Below are 23,626 nucleotides of genomic sequence, written 5' to 3' on the forward strand. Positions count from 1 at the left end.
TTCCATAAACTATAGAACATACATGCATGTAGGCTATATCTAGATCTATATAACATCCCAACGCCTTGAGACACCACGAAAGAAACAAGTTCGTAACATGCCAAGATAATGGAACAAACCACCAACAGAACTCAAGGGTGACAGGTTGGTCTGAATAATGAGATTAGGCAGTTCATCTCTTTTAGAGTTGACCTCCATCTGGTGGTGAAACACTGCAACAATCTCTATGCAAACTAAAAGGCCCAAAAAGAACTTTGCAACATGATTTTCAAAAAACCTTAAAATAAAGTGTCAAATGTCTCAATCCACAAATAAGTAAGGTACATCAAGTAATTTGGATACAGCTTGTATTAGTAGTAGACATTTCAACACAGCTGGACTTGGGACACCAGTGTGCTGCAGGGGGGGGAATGCAACCTATGCATCAACCAACTGCTGTATCAAAGGCAACTGACAAGAGGGAACTCACCATTCAGAAAAGAAACTGCCTTACATACATGTGTGCACACATTAAACATGCCAATGGGAAGCAGTTTTTCCCCATATTGTGAAGTATTGAGTGGAGTTGTGAAGCAGAACAAATAGTGGTCAACTCGAGCCTTGTATAATGACGATGTAAAATCATGTGTGGAGGTTGAGCTCAAAAGTCTGTGTAAACAAGAAGTGAATCATTAAGGGAATGGTTCCTCACAGCTCTCACTTTTCTTCACTAATAAGAAAACTTCATTGCAAATGTTTTCAGGACTCTTGTAGCATCACTGTGTTAAAGAAAACAGAGCAGCACACCAGACTAGGCCAATAGTTTCTTTTTTATTAGCTGTACAGCAATACATTCTCCACACCACCATTCTTCTCGGCCCTCAGACCCTCCCAATCCTAATAAATGTCTTTATATTGTTGGTTTTTCTGACCGTTGTAAAATTCACACAGTACAGCTAAGTACAAAATGCATCAACCTATAATTTTAAGAGCTTAACAAAACAAAGAAAAAAAAAAAAGAAAAGCAGTTTAAATGCAATTACATGTAGGAGGAAACTTCATTTTGAATTCAGCAGAAATGTTCGGATAGAGGACATAGTTTCCAATCTTTTTTTATGTTACCAAAAAGAGTGACAAAACTTTAGTCATTCTTCCCCCAAAAGCACTCCTTTCATTCAAACATCCCATGGTTGTCCACAATGTCTCCTTCTCAAAGCAACTTTACCCATAACAAACGTAGTCCTGACAAGAAACAGATCACGATCTAGCGCAGGGTTAGGAGACATCTGCTCACAACTTCCCATTCAATCTCTTAGAAAAAAAAAAAAAAAAAATCCTTCGTCACAAACATGAACAGAATTTAATTTACATTTAAGACCTGGAGCTGGTTCTACAAGACCGTCCGTCCGTACAATTAAAACACAGGATGTTTTCTTGAGATGCAAGTGACTCTGCTCAACCGTGTCCCTTTTCGTCCTTGAGGAGGAGTTAAAAAAAAAGAAACGCAAACAAACCAACACCGCAGACTGCTTCTCGCAAAGCGGCGATCGTGTTGATTCTCTCTAGACACATAAAAGGTGGACAATAAAAGGGTGGCGAGGTTGGGTCGCGCAAGGCCTGATGCTTTCTGAGAATGCAGAGTTAAGTACATGTGACGAGTTTTCAAGCTACAAAGGACAGAAAGAAAGGACGAGTGAAAGAGCCACGCTTGCCTACATGATTCATCTAAAGCATTCTGTTTTTCTTCTTTTTTTATTATTTTTTTCATTAGTTATTATAGAAACCGTGGAAGAGTTTCAACGTTCTCGGTACGTTCTCCAATAGTCTAAACGCCACTGTTAAAACGCCACTGTCCCACCCGCTGCCAGCATTCAAGGTCACCGAATCACTAGAAAAAAAGATTAAAACGCTCATAATAAAACAGAAAATAAAAATATTTACAAGCAAACTAGCCAACATTACCCTCTTCTATTTTTGTACAACGCATCAAACTGCAGGTCTTTTAAAAACTTAAATGGATGGATGAATGGATGCCACTGTTCCTGGCATGGTTGTCTGATGGTTGCCTAGCCACCTCAGCAAAGCCCATATTCAACTTACATGAGTGGTGGGGGGGAAAACAAACAGAAACACTGAAGCTTTATGTATGCAGTGGATAAAAGTTGTTACATTGTTAAATGTTAAAAGGTGGTGATCAGTGAAAGGGTAGGGTTACAGGCCCATCATTTACAGTAGTCACAGGAAAGGTCTTATCCTAGCCGTGACCAACTCATCGATGTCAAGGCAATGTCACAGCAAGGGTTTTGTTAGTCAAAGACAAAAATAAATCCTAAACGCGTGGGACACACTAGTCTGGATGGGTGTGCTGTCTCTTGACCCCTCAAAAACACATACTCACAGGCGCGCGCACACACACACACACACACACACACATACATATACACCTACAAACCTACTCTCTGCATACATCGTTCCCCATGCACAAAATGGCACACAGAAGAAAAGCTAATAGATCCAATGGAAACTGAATGAATGAAACTGGGTTGGAGGAAGGGAAGGTTGTTTCATGCAGAGGTGCTGAAACACACAAGTCCAGGACAGCTGCTGGAAACTCAACAGTAAATATGGAGAGAAAAATAAAAAAAAAGACAAAAAAAAAAAAGTTTGTGCACAGCTTAGGCTGCAAAAACAAAAGGAAAATGAAACGGAACAGTGAAGGTCAAAGTGGTAGAAGTGGTACATGAAGTCCGACAGCCGTGCAGGGTGGGACTGAGGAGTTCTGGGGCGGGGAGGGGATGAGGCAAGGCGACAGAGAAGCAGGAATAGGGGGAGAGGCGTCAGTGTGTTTATTTCTCTGTGTGTTAGAACAAGTGTATTTGTGTTTGTTTGTGTGTGTGCACACTGCATGTGTGTGTGCTGCGCCATATTGCGCCACCACGCGTGTCCCTGCCACCACACATCACCGGTCCATCATGCTCAGAATCATCTCTGGGGTCAGGTCCCCGTTGGGTGCTGCTTCCGAAACCGACAGCTGCACTGTTTCCACGGCGCCCTCTTCGGCCTGCACCTCGGCTGCGGGGGCATCCACCGCCGCAGCAGCTGCTGCCGCCACGGCCGCCGCCTCTCCTCCTTCGGGCTCCTTCTTCACGATGATGTTCTCTATGGCCCCCGTGCTCTCATCCTCCACCTGGATGATGGCTGCTGCTGCTGGAAGACAAACCCCAGAGTTTTCAATAAGACCACTGGAAGTCCCATCAATCAAACGGCAAAGTGGGAACTTCATTTAATGGTTAAAAACAACCTTAAAAAACATAACTAAAAAGAGTCGCATTGGGCCAACAACAGTTGAAACGGTTTGAAACAATTTGTTTACGAACACAACTATGCCCTCATGTAGGTGTGATTTACCTGCGGGTGCTTTGGTGGGGGTGGGGGAGGGCTTGGGAGCGTTCTTGGGGGGCCTGCCGCGTTTCCTCTTGACGGGTGGGGAGGCGGGTGCTGGGATGGGCACGGTGGGTGGGGCCTGCTCCACCTCCATCTCCATATCATCCAGAGCCTCCTCTTCCACCTCATCATCATCGTCGTCGTCGTCTTCGTCCAGATCGGGTTCGCCATGCTCGTCTGAGGGACACACAAAGTCACATGAGGACTTAGTAAAGACTACAGAGCCCATAAAAGCCCTTCTTTCAGTTGTGGCTACAGGAGAAGTTCACATGGTGCATATCTTAAGGAAAAAATGTGCTTCAGCAAGCCATTTGACACCATGCGTAGCTAAGAGGTACATGCAAACAAAGGCAATAATCTTAAGCAGAACACTGGCTTGTTGGTAAAACTGAGGAAACTAGTGAATGGGGTAAAAACATTCATGTGTAATTCGTGTCATGCAGTGGAAATGGAGAGAGAGAGAGAGCGCTCACCACTGTCATCATCGTCCTTCCTGCTGCGCATCTTCCTCTTCCTGCCACGGCCTCTCCTAGGAGGAGCCCCGTTTTCGCCATCGGTGGTGTCCTGGCCATTGCAGTTCTCTGCATGCCGGGCCATGGTGTTCTGGAACGAGACAGGCAACATGACGACTCGGTGTGCTAACTCAGCTATAGATCACTTACCAGAAGACTGAAGTAGATACAGTCATACTAACAGGGTAATACCTGCCTATTAAACAAACTTCTTACACATCAAGCGATTGCTTATATGGGCTTCTGACACACGGGTGTCTAAAAACATTTCACAGAAGAACTCATTACTTCCAGCGCTCCCACCCAATATCAAGACACCCATCCAAATGGCAAAGTAATCAATCAATCAATCCACCCATGACACTGGTCAGTGGAGGAGAGTCCTATTCTTACCCTGCGGGTGAAAGTCTTGCCACACTTGGTGCACACAAAGGAGGTGGGCACAAAGTTGGGGTCGTGGTAGCGGCGGAAGTGCATGTCCAGCAGCTGTTTCTGCCTGAAGGTCTTCTCACAGTGGCTGCAGGCGTACGGCTTCTCACCGGTGTGGGTGCGCTTATGCATCACCATGTGACGCTCCTGATCACAAAAGAACGCAAGTTAAATTCACATGTCAAGTAGAGTACGAGTAAGTTTCTATATCAAATGTGAGATCAATACCAATACTGTATTTGTGTCTTCCTATCCAGTATGAATTTGAGTGTGGAGGGGGGGGGGGGGGGGGGGCAAATCTGACCTGTCGGCATGCGTAATCGCACTGGTCGCACTTGAAGCGCTTCTCGTTCTTGTGGGACTTCTGGTGCTGGATGAGGGCGTAGCGCTCGTGAAAGACGGCCTCACAGTAGCGACATTTCCGGCCCTGCTCGATGTACGAGTGCTGTTTACGCAAATGAACACCTGAGGGGGTGGAAAGGTGTGTTAGCTGAGAGAAATGTGCTCAAAGTAATTGACCAAAGGGCTAACAAGAGGGAATCCTTCATTGACCAGTAATTAATGAGTGGATTGAGCCAACAGCTACAGCACACAAACTACTGCATTTACACTAAAAGTGTATTAAAATATGAGCAGAAGTATAAACTATGACTATGCATTCTAGTAAAAGCACAAGAATGGTGAAGTCTTACCCAAGTCACTCTTGCGGGCAATGACTGTGTCGCAGTGTGGGCAGTGGAACTTGGCCACGTTCTCAGTGTGTTTCTGCAAGATGTGCATCTTCATAGTGCCACTCTGGGTAAAGCGAGCGTGGCAGATGTAACACTCATAGGGTTTCTCCCCTGTTCAGATGAGGAGAGGACAGTCAGATACCACTCACAGGAAATAATTAATTACAGGAGATAAGAGATACACAAAACATCAGAAAGACAGATATACAGAGAGATATGGTGAAGACAGAGAGAGGTCCTGTTACTGACCGTCTCACAGTAAAGACTTAGAGTTATAAGTTAGAGGATAGACAGTTGGAGTGAGCGAGAGAGAAAGAGAGCGACGTTGAAGAGCGAGAGTTGGTGCTGCTGACGGGCTCACCTGAGTGTGTCCTCATGTGTCTCTTCAGCTTGTATGTGTCTCTGCTGGCGTAGCTGCACAAGCTGCACTGGAAGGGGCGCTCTCCGGTGTGGGAGCGGATGTGGCGCTTCAGCTTACTCACCTGTGGGACCACCAACAAATCGTCAGGGACAAGATCAGATCACACAATAGATCACAGAGGGATACATGAAAGAAAGAAAGAAAGAAAGAAAGAATGAATGCATGCAACAGGAATGACAACTCACCTCCACACTGGCGTAATCACACATAGAGCACTTGAAGGGCTTCTCGTGGGTGTGCTTGTAACGTCGGTGCCTAACCAGCTCTCCACTAGTTACAAACGCCATGTCACAGTCAGTGCACTTGTGTGGTCTGGTGCCTGTTCAAGAAAAACACAAAGAGCCATCAAACTCAACCTGACTTGAAAATAAAAAAAAGAAAGAAAACAAATAATAAAAATGTATACATCTTCATTTTCATCTTAGGTCATGACGGCTGCATGCGTAGCGTACCTGTGTGCGTGTTCAGGTGGTTTCTCAGCAGAGTGACTGTCCTGAAGGCGCGGCCGCACAGGTGACATTTGTGGGGCCTCTCGTCCGTGTGGCTCTTCATGTGGCGGTCCAGGTTGGAGCGGCGGGGGCAGGTGTAGCTGCACAGCTCGCACTGGAATGTTTTCTTCACACCTACATGTCAGATTTGGGTTAGGCAGGAGTCTTTTCATAAGAAAATGACCCATCATCATGTTTGACTACGGTCAAGGGGGTATTGAGTAACTGAAGTATTTCAGTTACTCAGCGCCTTCCCCAATTTATGCTACACATTCTACTTTAGCACGTCCTAAAACAGTATGCCACTAAAACTTACCCTTCTTTTTGATTTTGGTGGGTTTTGGTGGCTTCATGTTGCCCACCACCTTCTCGGCATTGACCTCAGAGAGCAGGCCCTCCTGCTGCTCCTCCTCAAAGTCGTACACAGACACGTCCATGTCCTTCTCCCCCTCCGTGTTGTAGCGCAGCTTGCTCTTCTTGCTCTTCTTGGTCTTCTTGGCTGGGGGCTGGTAGTCAGGGTCTTTGGCCCAGGTGGGGTCCTCGTTCTGTGGTTCAGTGATCATCTCCACGCCCTCCTCCTGGGCTTGAGGTTCCTCCTGTGGTTGGAGCTCGTCCTGCTCCACGGTCTCCACCTCTCCATTAGCACCGACTTTCACCACCTAGAGACACACCATAAAGTATAAATTTAATTAAAATGTAAACAGGATACAAGACCAACAATTAAAGTTGTTCAATTTTCGCTAAAAATTGACCATGTTCTAACTTAAGTACATAGCCAGTGTTGTAACTGTTGACAGTGATGATACCTATGGGAAACAGTGACACACCAATGTATTTATTCTTGGCAGCCACTCATTAGAATAGGCTATGGTGAACAAACCTGGAATCCCTCAGGCAGTGGTAAGGTGTGGCAGATGACAGGCTCTCCATCTTTGGGCATGGCGGTGGCATCCACCAGGGTGCCCTGCAGCTCCTCCACAGTGGCCGTGGTGACGGGCACAGCTGAGACGGGCACTTGCACCAGCTGCAGCTCCCCGAGGCCTAGCTGTTGCTCCTCCATGTTGACCACCTGCAGCGTAATGATCTGTGTGTCGTCCACCGTGGTCACTGTGGCCTCATGGGGTGCGCCAGCCACCCCGACCGCCGCCGGGTCCATCACTTCGGTCTTCATCTGGAGCAGTGTAGGGTCCAGGCCGTCCATGACCATCATCTCCACGCTACTGTTGACGTTCACCACCCCCTCCACCAGCTGGGCCTCTGCGCCAGCCTGCTCGTGGCCCTCCACCTGGGACTGATCCACGGCCTCCAGGCCGGCCGCCTGCAGCAGCTCTGCACCCACGTCTTCATCCTCGCGCCGCCGCACGTAGGTTTTGCACTCTTTGGCCTTAAAGGCGTCACCGGCCTCCTCCACTACCGCATCGGTCGGTCCCCCTTCCATGGGTAATACCTGTGGGTGCAGGTGACGAGTGAGTTTCTGATTCAACTGGTTTCCTGACCAACTAACTACAAGTAGTGACCCTGTTCTAAAAGAGAGTTGGTGTATTTACAACCAACCTGCTAGTGTAAATGCCACACTGACTACCCACTGCCACCCATCAATCAAAGACATTATGCCGACTTGTACAGGAACAGGATGTGCTTCTTCATCGTTACTTTTCCCTTACATACATTTTACCTTCACCAAAAATGTGTACTTCATCTTTGCTGTCTACACCTGCTTCTCTCTCCAAGTCTGGTTCCGCTGCATGAGCTACCTGCCTCACCTCTCCTTTTTTGCTACCTACAGCTCAACCTGAAAGAAATACAAAAGTGTTAGGCCTTCACTTCTGAACGTCATCACTTTGATTTAACATCAAAGCATATAACGCCATGATCAGCTAATGTTATGTAAAAACGTTCATCGCAATCAGCCCTGGAAAAAATTAATAGGACTTTATTACTTTCTCGCGTTGCATTTCGACTTGTAATATTGAACTAAAACTCCATATTTTTTGACTTCCGAGTTTCTGGGCGTTGCGGCAAAAATGCCAAACACCCATAAATCCATCAAGTATAGATGTAATCATATTATAGTATAAACCCCAAGTCTATATGCTGACTTCGTTCTAAGTGACATGTGGATTCTTGTGGATGGTTAATCGTGTTTTTGTACCACTACCAGCCGGGTTGTAGAGGGAGCTCTCCGCCGTTTTTATCCTTTCCCTCGTTTGTTGCTTAAGGTAGTCTTTCAATAAGAGCGGTCACTGGCACGGTGATCTGCACCGAGCTCATCGTTTGCGGCAATTTTATCTGGTCAAATGGAAACAGATCGCTAGCTTCGGACAGGGCAAGTGAGTGAGCGGAATGCGTGTTGAGCAAGTTAACGAAAATGGCCATCGAGGTCATTTAGCTATGCATCTTCCTCGTTTGATTTCGGGCTGCGCAACAAGCTAGCGCCAACGAAAAATATGCTAACTGGTTGACGTTAGCATTTTTAGGTTAACGCGAAATTCTGTCCAACTTGTCTCTTGACGGCATACCAACTGCAATATCTGTTGTAAAAGTGTTTAATGGATAATTTAAATACATAGAGTGGGCGTTTTGATGCATTATGAACTTCTTGGTTGAACTGGGTCAAAGTCAGTTACTTGTTAGCTAACGTTAGCGCTGAACCCAGGAAGGACTCATTTGAATCGAATTTGCTCAGTTAGGAGGGGCGCGAACAAATTACCGAGGCAGCTAAGTAGCTAGCAGGCTAAGCTAACCTGGCCGTTGGCCTATTGTACTAACCATTCGCGAGTGCTCAATTTATGTGGATGTTTTAAATTTAGTTTCACTTTGATAAAATTGTTCGCATTTGTTGTATTTTTTAAAAGTCTTGCCTGGGTGGATAAGTTGTTAGCAACCTAGCTAAGTAGCCAAGTTAGCTAACTAGCTTTACGTTGGACTGCTAACGTTAGATGTAGAAACGGCGGGTTTCTATCACTGGGAAAGACAGGAAACAAAGAGAAGAAAAAGAAAATGGACGCCTGGCCTAAACATTCAAGCAAACATCGAAGTGGATAAATATCGAATCTCGCCGAAATGCCAACTGATATGGGTTAAATAACACTAAATACGTGGACATTACCCCGAACTTCTGGGTTATAAATGTTTTTTGCTAAATTTTCGATAACGATAGAGGGAGACAAACACCCCCCGCCAGCCGCCTGGACTGGGAGCCCCATCGTGACACCTAGAGGCCGATTAAAGCTCCTGCAAAACTCCCCCATTTTCTAGAAAGTAGTGCTGTTTTACCTGCGTTCCCTTGTTTATTCTCTCGTTGAATTCGATAGAAAGCCCAGGGTTTGTTCTTTCTTCTGTCCGAGATGGTGTAAAAATGCGTCCTTCTCCTCCGGTGGTTTTAATCCTCTCCCGCTTTTGCAGAGTAGGCTCCGCACAAAATGGCGGCCTCAAGCGGTGGATGCGCTTGCGCGGCACGCAGGGGGGCGGTGGCGAAGGGGAGGGCTGTAAACACAGCATTGTGGGGATTGGCCATTTGGGGCGCTACTTTTGAATTGCACCTTTATGGCCCAACGCTGGGAGTAGGAACAGCCATGGGGAAGATCTGTTTTGGGCCAGTGGCCGCGTTTTAGTGTGTCTTCGTATCTATCTGCCCATCAAATAAGCTGAAGTCATTGCATCAGACAGATTTATGCGGGCAGATCATGAAAAGGACTAGGCTCAATATAGGCATCATGATTGAAGACAAAATAAAAACTTAATGTATGCAAAATTTACTAGGCCTATTTGGATTTCACTTTTGGTTGAAGGCCGTTGTTTATTTCAAAAATAGAGGCTGCTGTATATGTCAGGTATTATAGGCTATTCATAGGAGCCACGATTCAGAATGTTTTACAAATATTAACTGATTATTTATTAGGCCTATAGATAGGTTTTTATTTATTGTTTGCAAAAAATCAGACTTAGACAAATATCTTTTTAAAATTGTGTTTTAATGGTTTTCTTTACACTTGATGTCAGGCAAGATTCTTGTCAGACAATATACATTTTATAGAAAAAAAAAATCACTTAAATGCTGCACAATCTGTGAGTCTTAAGGAAAATATACTGAAATCTTTGATGCAGTTTGTCATGTTGCACCGCAATCATTAACTCTTAAATAAAGTCTTAGCATTTCCCCCCCCCCTCCCCTTACTTTGAGGCACTTGTTCATTAAAGAGGCTATTCAGCGCCCATTTGAAAGTCTGACAGAATGGGGAAAATAAAAGTAGCGGATCAAATAGCAAATAAAAAAGTTCCAGGCTCTCTCATAGAGCCCGTCTCCCTGTCCTGTCATCTTGGCAGAGAACGCCCCGAGTTGGAGGTTCTCGGTGTGCATGCAGGGGCCGACCCAGAGATCATGTGGTCATAAGAGGTTGTCTGTTCCTGTTCTGTAAAAGGCCAAGTCCACCACAGTTTACACATTTCTACAACAAAATAATAGTTCTGATTTGAGAACAAAACAAAAAACATAAGCTTCATCTCCTTTACAGCAGAAATAATCTTCAGTAAAACGCCAGTGGCTTGAGTCATCAACAAGTGTATTGTAAGTTACTGTGGCTTCGGCACCCTTGATAGTTCTGCATATAGTCTGAGTATTTAAACATTTCAACTAAAATTACAACACATTTAGAAAACACATATTCTTCCAATTGAATATATTCATATATATATATATATTTATATAGATTCATATAGATTCTTCTTCTAAAGCATACATATTTGACAATATAGAATGATGGCACTGTGATGCTTTAGTGGTCCCTCCCCCCTCCAGGTCCTAATGGTCTTTTATTAAGGTGTGTTTGAGGGAGGGGGGGTCTGGGGTGTTGTTTCCATCCCTCCAGTCCCCCCACCCCCAAGGAGTGATACCAATCACACCACCCCTCTTGCATTACCAACTAACATTCTTCAACAAACACTCACACCAAGCACTCCACACAGTCGTAATTTTGTCCTCACCTCAAAAGTCAACCATTTCGAAAGTGCACTCCTCCCCAAATAAAAGACAAAGTGAACAATAACACTCCTACCCTATCCCCCAATATGCTTCACCCTCAATCTGCGAGCGGGCATCCAGACTGTCGTCTCTTGCATCTGGTAGTCCAGCTTTTTGTCTGGATGCTGTTCTAAAATCACGTGTCCATGTTCTGGAAAAAAGGCAACACCATCGGGCCAAATACTAAGGCAGCAAAACCCTCCATCCTCTTCTGCTTTCCGCAACATTTCACCCTCCTTCATCACACTTTGCCGTTATCACACCTTCCCCCTTGTAACAAATGTTATTACAGAATAATATACAGATTTATAATTGTGATTACTCGTCAGCTTGTGGGTGGGTAAATAATTAATGTCCGTGTCCGTGCTCTCTTGATCTTGACTGCCTCACTTACAACCCCATGTCAGAAAATAGGATACAGTTACAGCGTGAAGTCCATGCTGTGGGTCAGCTTGTTTTCACCCACACATTTACAGTGTAGTGATTTCTGTCATCACCTGTCTCTTTGAATTGGCAACATTGGACAGACACAGCTGAGTTGACATGGTTCAGTTGTGTGTGTGTTTGTGGAGATTTAAGGGCGTGGCTGCTTCCTGCCGGATCAGAACGCTGTGCTGGCCATGCTGCCAGGGGCGAATAGTCGGGCCACTCCGTCCTGCGACGACTCCACATGTCGGTGGGCCATTTTGCCTTCCTCACCTACAAATGATAAAGGTCAAATGTCATCATCTGCGCTACTTTAGAGATTAAACTGATCAAATATGTTCCTCACAGCTTATGATCATGCTTTCCTTCCCCTTCCCCCAAATGCTTCTGTTATCCATTATCAGATAAACATTCTATTCCACTCCATTCAGTTCTACTCACTTTCAGAGGCACTATGCAACAATGTACCACTTTTGGATTTTTATTACAGGCAACTAGCACTGTTCATCATCTTCAAATGACTTTTCTTCGACCCATATCCTCACTGCTGCTTTGGGTCCCCCTTTACCTCCAATTTCATCTCATCGCCTCTTTCCCTCTTCTGCACAGCTCTCATCTTTCACTCACCCAGCACCAGCAGGGCTTGCTTGGCGGCATCCCTCACATCTTCCTTGTCAGTGCGACACAGGTAGACCAGCTGGTCGATGCTCTCTTTGGCCTGTCGGAGAGAGAACATTTGTTTACATGCAGGTACTTGGGAAGCTTGCTAGTCCCCGCTATTGGTTCACTCTACCTTCCTACAAAGGAAATGTATGTTGTGGATCTACAAATCTTTATTAACCGCTTCAGGATGAGGAGAGCTGGCTTTTGTTAAAGGTGAAGGTTGAAAGATTTAACAATCTCAAATGTGACAAAAGTTCTATGGCCACATCTCTGGTCCATTAGCATCATAGATGTGTACGCATAAGAAAGCTCTTTTATGTACAGATACCACAGGGTAACTCTGTAAAATGTGCATCTGAACATTTTACATAATGTACAGTATAACATAATACATTTTGGATATTGTTAGTAGCCATGTTAGTTGGATGTGCATGTTGGATATAGGGAAGAAGTGCAGTGTGGCTACTGACCCTCAGGCATGCAAGTGCTTTGCATCCACACACTCGCGTCTCCAAACTCTCATCTTCTAGAAGTTCCAGGCAGCTCACCAGTGCCTGATGAATAGATTGAAAACTTGTCAGTGTCAGCATGAGACATCATGTAAAATTACTTTTAAAAACACAAGCTGTCATCAAAGGTTTTCTTTAAGAGCATGGCTTGTAGATCCTGTGTTCACAGATAGGGGCAGTGTTGCATGGATGTGCCAATTTTCTTCACCCTAGACCACAGTCGTGACCGTTGTTTTGTAACAATAGAAGGAATGCCAGAGATGGCTATGTTTGTGTTAGATCATGAAAACATTGCCACACTTGCCTGAATGTGCTATTCTTTTCCATTCAGGTTCCTATTGTAAACTCAACTTTAAAAACCCTCATTGGTGATGACTCACTTTATCAAGTGTGTTATCAAAATGTGCAATGCCACCTGGTTTAAAAGATTATCATCAAGTGGTGACTTCTGGAATGGCCTCCTAATGTCTAGCCATATGTATACACAACTAAATCAATGTGTTTGGTAACTTTGTGGCTTGCACACAAAGTAGTATACTTTAGCACAATGCTGATATGCAGTTGCTAGAAATGTATGCATCATAATTGGACATAATTCAATACTGGAGCAAGAGATACTATGAATGCTCTTAAAGTCAAATAGATAGCCCAGATAAATGGAGCTTAAGGATAACAGCTCTTCACAGATACAACTCTTCTGGTAAGCTGTTACACATTGTATCATTCTGAATAGACCTTTTGTAAACACTGTTGAGTCAGTATCAGCACATTCTTAGGATTAATATTTCACAAACCTACAATAGCTTAGCATTTACCGTTTTGACAACTGTGCTCAGTTGTACTGAGTCCAGGAATAATAAAAACATGATAGTATTATGAAATTGTCAAATATTTAACTTCCATTCACAATTAATAACAGGCTGTAAAACGGTGCAAAGCCAACTCCACAAATCAATGTCAATTTTATTCTGTTGTTAATTTAAAATGCCTCACATACAGGTGCATCTAATATCTAATATTTTTTTTCCATAGTCTATTTCAAAAAGTGAAACTTTAATATAATTTAGATTATATAGTATAAGTATATATACTCTTTTGATCCCGTGAGGGAAATTTGGTCTCTGCATTTATCCCAATCTGTGAATTAGTGAAACACACTCAGCACACAGGTGAACACACAGTGAGGTGAAGCACACACTAATCCCGGCGCAGTGAGCTGCCTGCAACAACAGCGGCGCTCGGGGAGCAGTGAGGGGTTAAGTGCCTTGCTCAGCCGTGCCTACTGGTCGGGGTGCGAACCGGCAACCCGGCAACCCATAAACCCTTACAAGTCCGAAGTGCTAACCAGTAGGCCACGGCTGCCCCAAAAACATTCATTACATTCATTACCTTTTTTGTTTTAATCTTGATTATTCTAATATTGATGATTAATGTATTATAAATTCTGTATTGTAATATTTTGAGATGCTGGATTTTTGATTTCCATGGGCTGTAAATTATAATGTTTACCTGATAAGAGCTCTAATCAGATAAATAAGTCAAAACACCGGCAATGGTTTCCTGAGCCTTTCATCAATGAAAGGGCAATAGACTTTTCCACGATTCTAATTTTCTGAGATGCACCTGTAATTCAGTGAAGGGGTATGATATTTTAACATGGAGTGCCATGTGGGACACTGTGTGTGTGACCTTTCTCTGAGCTGGGGCTGGTACGATTAGTCTAAGTTTTGATGTGCACGGGTCAGGACGGTGCAGTTGCGTTTTGTTTACCCGCTCTCGGTGGCGCGGCTGGTCTGCCAGGCTGCGGAGCAGGGAGCTGGCGGCGCTGCACACCTTCCCGCGGGGGTCTCTCAGCAGCAGGCTGACGGCCCGCAGGCCCTCCCGCTTCAGGCTGCTCTCCGGGGGCCTCTTCAGCGCCTTCACCAGTGCGTCCTGGTCCCCACACTGCAGACACTGGACCAGCCACACTGCAAGTGTGTACATGAACACATAAACAGAGTTAACCATAGAAATACAGACAAAGGTCACTAACTATGTCCATACATACACAGGATACAGAAACAAGAATGAATGAAATAAGTCTGGCCATGGGAAATGGGTAGTGGGTAGGTTCATTGGATTAAACATATTGAGAAGAATAAGGTGACCCTGGGGCTGACTGATTGTTTGACTTCATTACTGTAACTGAGGGTGTGTGTATGTTTGTTGTTATTTTTTTTTTTGGGGGGGGGGGGTTAAACCACTACCACACACATAGTACATTACATTTACATGCAACAGAAACACAAACAAAGCCACAACAATGAGTGAAATGACTTGGGAGGAATAGGCTGATTCACTTGATTAAAAACGGTTGAGAGTAGAGTTACATTTTGAGAAGCTGACGGCTGAGACCGAGACTAGGTGATGAGGTGCTAATGTTGCCATCAGGGTGGTGGAAAAACACCCATCAAAGCTCATTAGTTTGTGAATACAACACATTCACACACCCTCTCAGTCATGAACGGTGAGATGAGTAAGAGCAGAAGGCCCGCCTCCACAACCGCTAATCCTCTCATATCAATACCAACTGAAGAGGTCAGGAGGCCATGATTCAGTACAACACACATTGATTAGTTAAAACAATCTCATCATTCTGTTGTCTCTCTGTGGCAGTCTTTCTCTCATCTTATTATTCTGTTATACATGGAATTCTGTCAATAATTCACGAGGTTGTGGCAATGAGGAGCTGTCAGTAATAGGCACCTATATGGACCTAAGTTATAGGAAGTGACCATTGGTAGTTGTGGCAATGAGGAACTGTCCTTAACCTAGCAGTCTTTCCATTTGTCTTTTTCATACATACAAGCATTCACTCGCTTACTCACACACAGACAGATACACACACACACACACACTCACCCTCCTCAGCCAGCTCAGTGACGTGTGTGTCCAGATCGATGACTCCCTCAGCCTCCAAGTAGCTCCAGAATTGGAAGAGCGTGATCATCTCTCTGGTCCTTCCTCCTCGTCTGGGCAGCCTCCGCTCCAGCATTCTCTCCACCAGCCGCAGGAACACTGGCCCCCCAACACACCAGCAAAGACAACTTCATTACGCCAGTCGGCACAAAACAGAGCAGCACAGTTTGACACAGCCTACTAACTGACTTAGTTACTCATACAGCGAGGCCATTGTGACAGACTTTTCAGACAGACAAGAAGCGGCTGAAATGTGGACTGTTTTGCTTGACTATATAGAAGTAATATGATTAAGGAAATACTAGTGTATTTCCATTGTATCTGAGTGATGATAAATGTCAGCATATGGGAAACTCCCTAAGAGTTCAGCATATAACTACCTAAGAGAACAACACACCCATTTTCACAGACATGTCGACATGCAAATGTCATGTGGTACGCATACACACGCTGACTCTTCAACATCTATGACAACGCTACCTCATGAATGCTCTCTCACCCACACACACACAGACAGACAGACACACACGCCTGCATACACTCATTCAATTCTCTCACGCACACACACACACACACACACACACAGAACAGTGCAAGTAAGTGAGGCCACACCTGAATCAGCCAAGCTTGCTGCTCGCTCTGGTAGTCTGCTGGAGTAGGTGGTACTGAGCGCGTGCAGAAAGGCCTCTGTGGACGTGCTGTAGACACCACCCTTCTCACTGCTGCCATCCATACACTGCTTCCATAGCAACACTGCCCCCTGGCACTGATCTAGCTGGGGAACCACTGCTCCAGAAAAACAAGAAGAGGACAGGAACTTCAGTTCTCAAGTACAATTCATAAAGCTCTACAAATCAATTAACTATAACTTCTGTTATTAAAATATTCTCAATCCCTTATCCCAGCAGCACATGTTAAGTATTCATGAGGCCTGGTGCACAAATGTGATCATTCACAGTGCATAACACTTTTGTTCACCTTTATAATAATAATGCACTCATCAGTGTCGGTCACAGTGTACTCACCCTCTTCAGGCTGACTCATGCCCTCTGTCGAATCTTTGGCGACTCGTCTGATAAGCTCGAGCACGCGGGCCTCCCTCAGCAGGCGGTCCAGAGCGTACATCTCCCCACAGCGCAGCGGGCCAAATGTGCCCAGGCGCTACACAGCGTACACACACACACACACAGCAGAGAGAGAGGGGCAGAGAGACAGATGGAGAGAGTGAACAAATAAGAACATATCATTATGAAAGGTCAAAGAAAAACAGCAAATCTGAATAAATAAATATTTTTTTATTTTACCTTTATTTAACCAGGCAGATCATTAAGAACAAGTTCTTATTTACAGTGATGGCCTGACATCTGATAAATGTGATAACTTGTCTGTTATTACACAAAGCTCTGCAGTTATCCCTTTCTTTCACCGATCACGGGTTGGATTATGTACTGTTAGCTATTATAACACCAGTCTGGATCCTAATCATGATTGTAAATGAACCGCAACAGAGGCTCGTCTGGATATAATCACAGGTAAGTGGCGTAGACAGGCACCGGCTTGTACTCACCAGTAGCTGGGAGCTGCAGTTCCTCAGATGCACCAGCAGGGTGCGGTCTAGAGCCAGACATGCTGTGCTGAGTGGGCCGGAGGGAGACTCCCAGCAGCGCTCCTCACAGCCTTCGTCTTCACCCGCACTTTCATCAGCTGGCCGCTCACTAAACACAAGCGAAACACACACAACACAAGTGCCATCAACACACTGTACATGCCAATTACAACATAGAAATACCTATGCATCCATTCACAAAATCATACCTATTCACCAGTGCAAGCAGGCACACACATACACCAAGAACAAAAATGCACACATCAGCAGTTGACCATATGGAAGAGGCAACACTAATGTGGAACACCCAGTTTTTAGATTTGACATAGAGACATTCTCTCAAGTCATTCAACTTTACTCAACCACTTGAACTTCCCTCAGCAATCATTGTCAACAGTGTCCCATTTCAGCCAGTAGGTGGCACTCAAAGTACAAAGATCCACATGTATGAATGGGGAGTCAAGAGGCAGAGCCAAGGTTGGCAAGCACACACAAGATCAGTGGAGATGGGTGTTAAAGGCTTTGCAGCAAAGTCCCTCAAAACACTTCTGTTAGATATTGGTTTTCGAGGACGATCACTGTAAAGAGCTGTAAGGAGTTGTCTGAGGCTGCTGAAAAGGCAAGCCAATGGTTATGGCTAAGGCGCGCCACTCACAGACTACTTGGGGACATGGTATACAACCTGAATGGACTTAGAGATATGTGAAATCTGTGTTTCTAGAGTGGTACTTCTGGTTGATGTCTCTGTTTGTATTATGTCCAACCCCATCATGAGGGTGGAGGTGGGGAAGGTCCGGGACGCCAGACACCACTGTTGAGGCGGTAATGGTAGTTCCATGAAACACTGATGAAGGAAGCTGCCTGCTTGATAACCCTAGTGAAATGCTCTCGGTGTTGGTGGTGTGTCTTTGATTGGGCATTTAGACTACTGGTTGTGGATGTTGTGCCCTGATGGAGAGTCTTAAACGATGCAGCACGTCTGCGACTGCCACAAGCCAATTATGTGTTGTTGTTGAATCTCGTATCATGCTGTATAATGTGACATAAGCTTGGCTGATCGCCCACTGTGGGAAATCCCCTACTGATAGCACAAGGAATGTAACACCTTTCCTATGTATATGTGGAAGGAATTAGTCCCCTCCCGACACCGACACACACACACACACACGTTTGCCCAGTCATGGTGAAAGTGCGGGGCGGCGGTTGTTTGGGGAAGTCTGACCTGTCCGTCCCACTCGGCCTCCCTCCTTCCTCCTCCTCCTCTTCCTCCTCCTCTAGGTCCGACGTGTTGAGGAAGTCAAAGCTCTCGAGTGCCGTCTCCACCGTCAGGCTGACGCTGGAGGAGCGGCTGCGGCTACAGCCCTACACACAGACACACACACACACACACACACACACACACACAGAGAGAGAGAGAGAGAACACGCGCGAGAGACATCAGATCACACACATTGTGGGTTTTGATTAATTGACTGAATCCTATTCCCTTCCAAAAACTAGATTCAGGCTTTTAAATTTACATTTACATAATATGGTGTGGGTGTGGGTGTGTGTGTGTGTGTGTGTGTGTGTGTCTCTGTGTGTAGCATTTCCAAAAACTGACTGAATACCATGCACTTCCTCAATCACATTAATTTCTCATGAAACTGAATGACCAGTGGCTTGGGCGCTTAAGTGCTGTACAGAAATGACAATTAGCCAGCATATTGCACTATAGCCTTTCCCAGGCTGGCAGGCCAAGGTGGAAGGGACTGGCTAGTGGGTTAAGATGGTTATCCAAGGGGTCAGCCAAGAGGGCAAATTTATATTGTGTGTGTGTGTGTGTGTGTGTGTGACAAGAAGGAGACACCCAGCCCCAGACCCCCTCCCCACACTGCTGGGCTGGAACATCTAAGCCACGGAGGCCGGAAACACCGCACCCTGAATGCAGTCTCTGGAGAGTCAGGCAGGCAAATAATACATTTCCCACCTCTCCTGACACACACACACACACACACACACCCCTCCAGTCTCCTTTTTATTTCCCTTCATGACTAAGCCTCATACTCACACACACACACACACACACACACACACACACACACACACACACACACGCACACACAGTAAGTAATTAAGCTTGGGGACTTACCGACAGTGCTTGTTCCAGTTGTCTCAGCTCCTGTTCCAGGACCTGCAGCTCTGGAAACTGCCCTCTGTAATCATCCAGAGAGGAGATGACGCCAGTCAGCGCCTCGTCCAGCCCAATGTCCACTGTCTCCTCCCCCTCACTGTCCGAGGGCTTGGCCTCTACTGCGGGCCCAGGCTCCTCCTCGGCCTCCACCACAGCCACATGGGCCCTCACCACCATGGCCTCCGGCTCCTGGCTCGGAGCGGGGGACTCAGTCCTGGGAAAGGCCGCAGAGTCACCCTGCTGGACCAACGCCTCCTCAGTCCGTGACGACGAGTCCATTGACCTGGTCTCCTCTGAGAAGGCCTTGGAGCTGATCTCAGAGTCAGCCTCGGACGCCGGCTCTGAGGGGAGGTCCGGCTTGGGCTCGGGCTGGGGCTCATCAGAGGCCGTGGTGACGGAACACGCGTCCGAGTCCTGCTGCCCCGCGGGCAGCTCCTCGGAGGACAGGGCCTCGTTACAGGAGCTTTCTGGCTCCGATGCAGTGCTGGGTTCCTGGGTCACCTCCACTGCGGTTGCAGGCTCCGCCCTGACTGGCATCTCCATGATGATGTCGTTGACTGATATGCCAGACGCGACCGAGGCCACCTCAGATGGCTCGACCGAGTCGCTGGTCGACCTGTCCGTCAGAGCGCCATCCACGCTGCTCTCGCTGATGTGACTCAGCGAGCGCGAGTATCGGGCATGACCATTTGGCATCTCCGTCTTCCCAGCATCCACGCCGGCGGCCGCTGCTGCTGTTGTTGTTGTTGTTGCAGCTGCCAACGCCACAGGGCTGGCTTTGACTTTCACAGTTGCAGTCTCTTCCTCCTCCTCCTCCTCCTCCTCCTCCTCCTTCTGATTGGCTAGGCGGGTGGGGGTGGAGGTGGCGGACTCGCGCGGGGCAAAGGAGATCTCGATGGCCGGGGCGGACGCCTGCACCTCTGGCTGGACCACGTTCTTGTTGGTGTGGCGTAGGCCCAGGGAGAGCTGGGGGCTGGACGAGTCGTCGGACGACTCGGAGGAGTTGGACCAAGCCGTGCCATTCTCCACATCCTCCTGTCGCCGCAACATGTTCTGAGAAACAGAAAGAGACAGAGGGAGAGAAAAGCGAGGGGGGGCAGAGAGAGAGAGAGAGAGAGAGAAATTGGTGGGGGATGGGGGGGTGAGACGCAGAGGTAGAAAGAGAGAGAAGAAGGGAGTGGATGAGAGGCAGGGTGCGATAGAGAGAGAAAAAGGCGAGACAGAGAGAGAAAGAGAGAGAGAGAGACAGAGAAAAAGAGAGGGAGTAGGAGGTAACATACATAGAGATTAGAAAGGGCATGACATGCTGTGGGTCGGAGTCTCACATGGACTCCCTATGACCTCCCTCTATTTCATAAATGAACATGGTGGAGGAGATGAGGGAGGGGGATGCCACTGAATGGGTGTGAGCTGCTGTAAAGTGAGAGAGCGGCAGCGATGCAGAGAGAAAGATGGGGGGGGGGGGGCAGCGGATGTGTGGAGCCTTGCCGTCCATCCCTCCGCGCCTGGTGACGCCCTCGCTCTCGCTCTCTCCCTCACGTGGGCCCCATTACGGCCCAGACGAGTCTGGCATCTGGCCCAGAAAGCAAACAGCCTCCCTGCTCCCTTTAATTGAGCTCCCAGTTATCCAGTCACCGCCTCATTGGGCAAGCCTGGTTGTCCCATCAAAACAATAAGAGCCCGTCTGACCACTTAACTGAAAGTAGGCTCTGTAAGCTTTCTGTGAGAGACGGCCGATTTATGACAGATGGGGAACTGAAGCGACTCGACTGCAGATACGCACCAGTGACACCAAGTACATAAAAACAATGAACATTTTGCTCAACTGTAAAACAAAATGTACTATGTGTTCTACAAGGATGGTTGATAACAAGCATGAAAAAAACTAATACACACATACACACACACACACACAAACACGAAGGACATTTGATAGTTCCAAAACAAACTTACAAGAACTACACACACATTAGAATTCCTACAACTATGACTACTACTAACAACAACCACTGACTACAACTACTGACAACTATTTCTAAAGTCGATCGATGATGTTTTTTCTCACTACAGACCTCCCGTGTTGGGGGTCTCTCTTTTGACGGGAGGGACGGTGTGGCAGGGGAGGGGGGGTCCTCCCAAAGGACTTACGTGTGGTTGTCCGAGATGGACGGAGGTGACGTCGCTGCAGGAGCAGCTCTGCGAGAGCTTCTCCGCCAGCGTGTCACGGAACACGTCCAGCAGTGACCAGCGCTGCTTGGGCGCCATCCCCCGGGGAGCCGTCTATGGGACGGGGGCAGGGGGATGCGGAGCGGTGCGTGAGGCAGGCGTGCAGGAGAAGAGGGAGCCATGAGAAAAACGAAACAACGAGACACTTCCGGGCCAGGTGTGGCACACTAACTACACAGATTCCATAAGGCTGGAACTCCTAACACTAATGGCAGCTAATGCCGAAACCGCTTGAGGCCTCGTACAGAAGCATGGCGCCTAAAAGGTCAGGGGGTCAGGCCCCGTAAAGGACTCTGTAGGCCTGCAGGTTTGCATTCATAACAAGCTGCAGCAGCACACCTGACAGCGCCTATTTAAACAAGTGATCTGCCTTCAAATGGCTAGTTTTTATGTTCTGCCTGCTATGCGTTTGTTTGGGCTGCTTGACCACAGTAATAAAGAAAACATGTATGCCTTTCCTGCGTCTAACTCACCTGGGGTGGGGGCGTTAACGAGGCAACTGCACATGCCCTTCCAACAAAACACTAAAACCAAACACACGATTATGGAACAGCACAGAGATGTTATAAACATGGCAACTATTGTTTCATTAGTCTCCATGTTTGCTTTGAGAGCATCAAAGAGCTATGAGGACAAGTACAAGCTTATGAGGAAATAACATCTCCAGAATCAACAAGCTAAAATGGAGCGAGTGTGGGGAATAATTAATGACAGGAGGGAGGAGAGGAGATATTTTCACCTGTTAATCAAAACTATCCTTTGGGACAGGCTTATCTAACCTTCTCCAGACTATTCACTAGATGACTTATTGTTGCACTGAAGGAATAACAGCTTTGATTCCGTTCCATTCCAACTCCCAGTGCACTTCAACAAGGTTTTCCTGTCTCTTGGTGGAACCAGACAGAAGGGGGGAGTCATTTGTGTGGGTGGTGTGTGAAAGGGACGAGGAGAGGAGAGGAGAGGAAGTGATGTAATCTGACTCACATAGAAGGCCTGCTCGCGCAGAGACGGCGTGTCTGGGGGACTCTGGTTGTAGGTGGAGAAGCGCTTGTTGACTGTGGGAGCTTTGTTGACAGTGCTGGCGGAGGAGGCCTGGTCGTCCTTATCGAAGGGGCTGAGAAGAGGAACGGGGACAGTGGAGATTAAATTAAAGGTGCTCTGTGGAGTTCTGTGGGCTTCGAGATGTCTTGAACGCAGCCACAAAGCACTTTTCCATATTTAATACAGCACCACATGTGTTGCAAAGTGATATTACACAAAACTCAGACCAACACTAGCATGTTTGCTTGCTGATTTTAGTGGAGACCAGAATAATGAATGTCTGCACACTGGAGTAGCACCCAATATTTAATTGGACTAGAAAATGGCAACGTTTCGACCCAACAGGGTTTTCTTCAGCTGTGTGACGTAGGTGTGAATACAATAACTTGAAGATTTTTTGAGAGCTTGAGTTTGAGTGATGAACTACAATGTGACGTGATGTGATGTGATGGACTTACTTCCAGGTGACCTCCAGGCTCAGTTTGATAGTGCCCAGGTCGTTGATGTCAACAGCCACCGTTTGAGGCAGCGCAGCAAACAGGTCCTTGGTCTCACAAGACACGCTCCCCACCACCACGTGATTGGCTAGGCTCTTGAGTTCTGTTACCTAGGTGATCCCAAATCCAAACATTTTACAGTGAATGAGGCAGGTCAAGAAAATCACAGTATAGCAATGGGTAGATGGCTTTAGTATGAAGCTTGGGGATCTAAATTCCCACAGGCCCTAATTTGTTTCCTAACACAACCCAGTCTTGATGAAGATCAGAAGCATTCTTATCATTTGCGTCTCAGCAGGGCTCTTCCCCTCTCATTTTAAAATACACTCATAGCTTTTAAAAGAAACAAATAAATAAATAACTTTGAAACTTCCTCCATTTTGTCCTCCGTCCTTCCTTCCTGTCTGCACGCCACAACCCCCCCCCCCCCCCCCCCCTCCCTCCCTCCAGCACGTCTCCTGACCTTTGCCAGTGACTTTCCAGTCCCCTGACTAGTGTCCAAT

At 46.6% G+C, this 23,626-nt stretch overlaps 2 protein-coding genes across 7 annotated transcripts in view; both read right to left on the reverse strand.

Annotated features, from left to right (window-relative positions):
• Positions 1–791: 791 nt before the first annotated feature.
• Positions 792–9,496, reverse strand: ctcf (CCCTC-binding factor (zinc finger protein)). 3 transcript variants are annotated; one of them, XM_042108768.1, is made up of 13 exons: positions 9,281–9,462; positions 7,680–7,796; positions 6,885–7,451; positions 6,321–6,663; positions 5,969–6,139; positions 5,702–5,835; positions 5,457–5,577; positions 5,057–5,206; positions 4,669–4,829; positions 4,329–4,511; positions 3,897–4,026; positions 3,388–3,600; positions 792–3,183 (listed from the first exon to the last, which is right to left on the reverse strand). In XM_042108768.1, exons 2-13 carry the CDS (start codon positions 7,701–7,703, stop codon positions 2,939–2,941), a joined length of 2,442 nt encoding a protein of 813 aa, XP_041964702.1. In that variant the 5' UTR covers positions 7,704–7,796; positions 9,281–9,462; the 3' UTR covers positions 792–2,938. The 3 variants fall into 3 exon arrangements, with proteins under 3 accessions (XP_041964702.1, XP_041964701.1, XP_041964703.1); XM_042108767.1 differs by having other exon boundaries at positions 792–3,186; positions 9,281–9,461; XM_042108769.1 differs by lacking the exon at positions 7,680–7,796 and having other exon boundaries at positions 792–3,186; positions 9,281–9,496.
• Positions 9,497–9,959: 463 nt separating this feature from the next.
• Positions 9,960–23,626, reverse strand: part of ripor1 (RHO family interacting cell polarization regulator 1) — a 72,376-nt gene continuing 58,709 nt past the window's right edge. For all 4 annotated transcript variants that reach the window (XM_042108736.1, XM_042108735.1, XM_042108733.1 and 1 more), the window contains exons 11-22: positions 23,085–23,233; positions 22,570–22,699; positions 19,318–20,412; positions 18,409–18,548; positions 17,148–17,295; positions 16,606–16,741; positions 16,193–16,366; positions 15,524–15,679; positions 14,393–14,589; positions 12,584–12,667; positions 12,078–12,168; positions 9,960–11,723 (exon numbers count right to left, since the gene is read on the reverse strand). In XM_042108736.1, coding sequence (XP_041964670.1) covers positions 11,626–11,723; positions 12,078–12,168; positions 12,584–12,667; positions 14,393–14,589; positions 15,524–15,679; positions 16,193–16,366; positions 16,606–16,741; positions 17,148–17,295; positions 18,409–18,548; positions 19,318–20,412; positions 22,570–22,699; positions 23,085–23,233 — 2,598 coding nt within the window. In that variant the 3' untranslated portion in view covers positions 9,960–11,625. The remainder of the gene's footprint in view (positions 11,724–12,077; positions 12,169–12,583; positions 12,668–14,392; positions 14,590–15,523; positions 15,680–16,192; positions 16,367–16,605; positions 16,742–17,147; positions 17,296–18,408; positions 18,549–19,317; positions 20,413–22,569; positions 22,700–23,084; positions 23,234–23,626) is intronic.

Source organism: Alosa sapidissima, chromosome 11 (genome assembly GCF_018492685.1).
Source record: "Alosa sapidissima isolate fAloSap1 chromosome 11, fAloSap1.pri, whole genome shotgun sequence".
In the NCBI taxonomy this organism is placed as follows: domain Eukaryota; kingdom Metazoa; phylum Chordata; class Actinopteri; order Clupeiformes; family Clupeidae; genus Alosa; species Alosa sapidissima.

Excerpts from the sequence above, each read along its gene's own strand:
- ctcf (XM_042108767.1), bottom strand. The coding sequence starts at position 7,703 with ATGAAGTACACATTTTTGGTGAAG. Across the intron at positions 5,836-5,968 it reads CCACCTGAACACGCACACAG|GCACCAGACCACACAAGTGC; the intron begins GTACGCTACGCA and ends TTTCTTGAACAG. Across the intron at positions 3,601-3,896 it reads GAAGGACGATGATGACAGTG|ACGAGCATGGCGAACCCGAT; the intron begins GTGAGCGCTCTC and ends TGTGTCCCTCAG.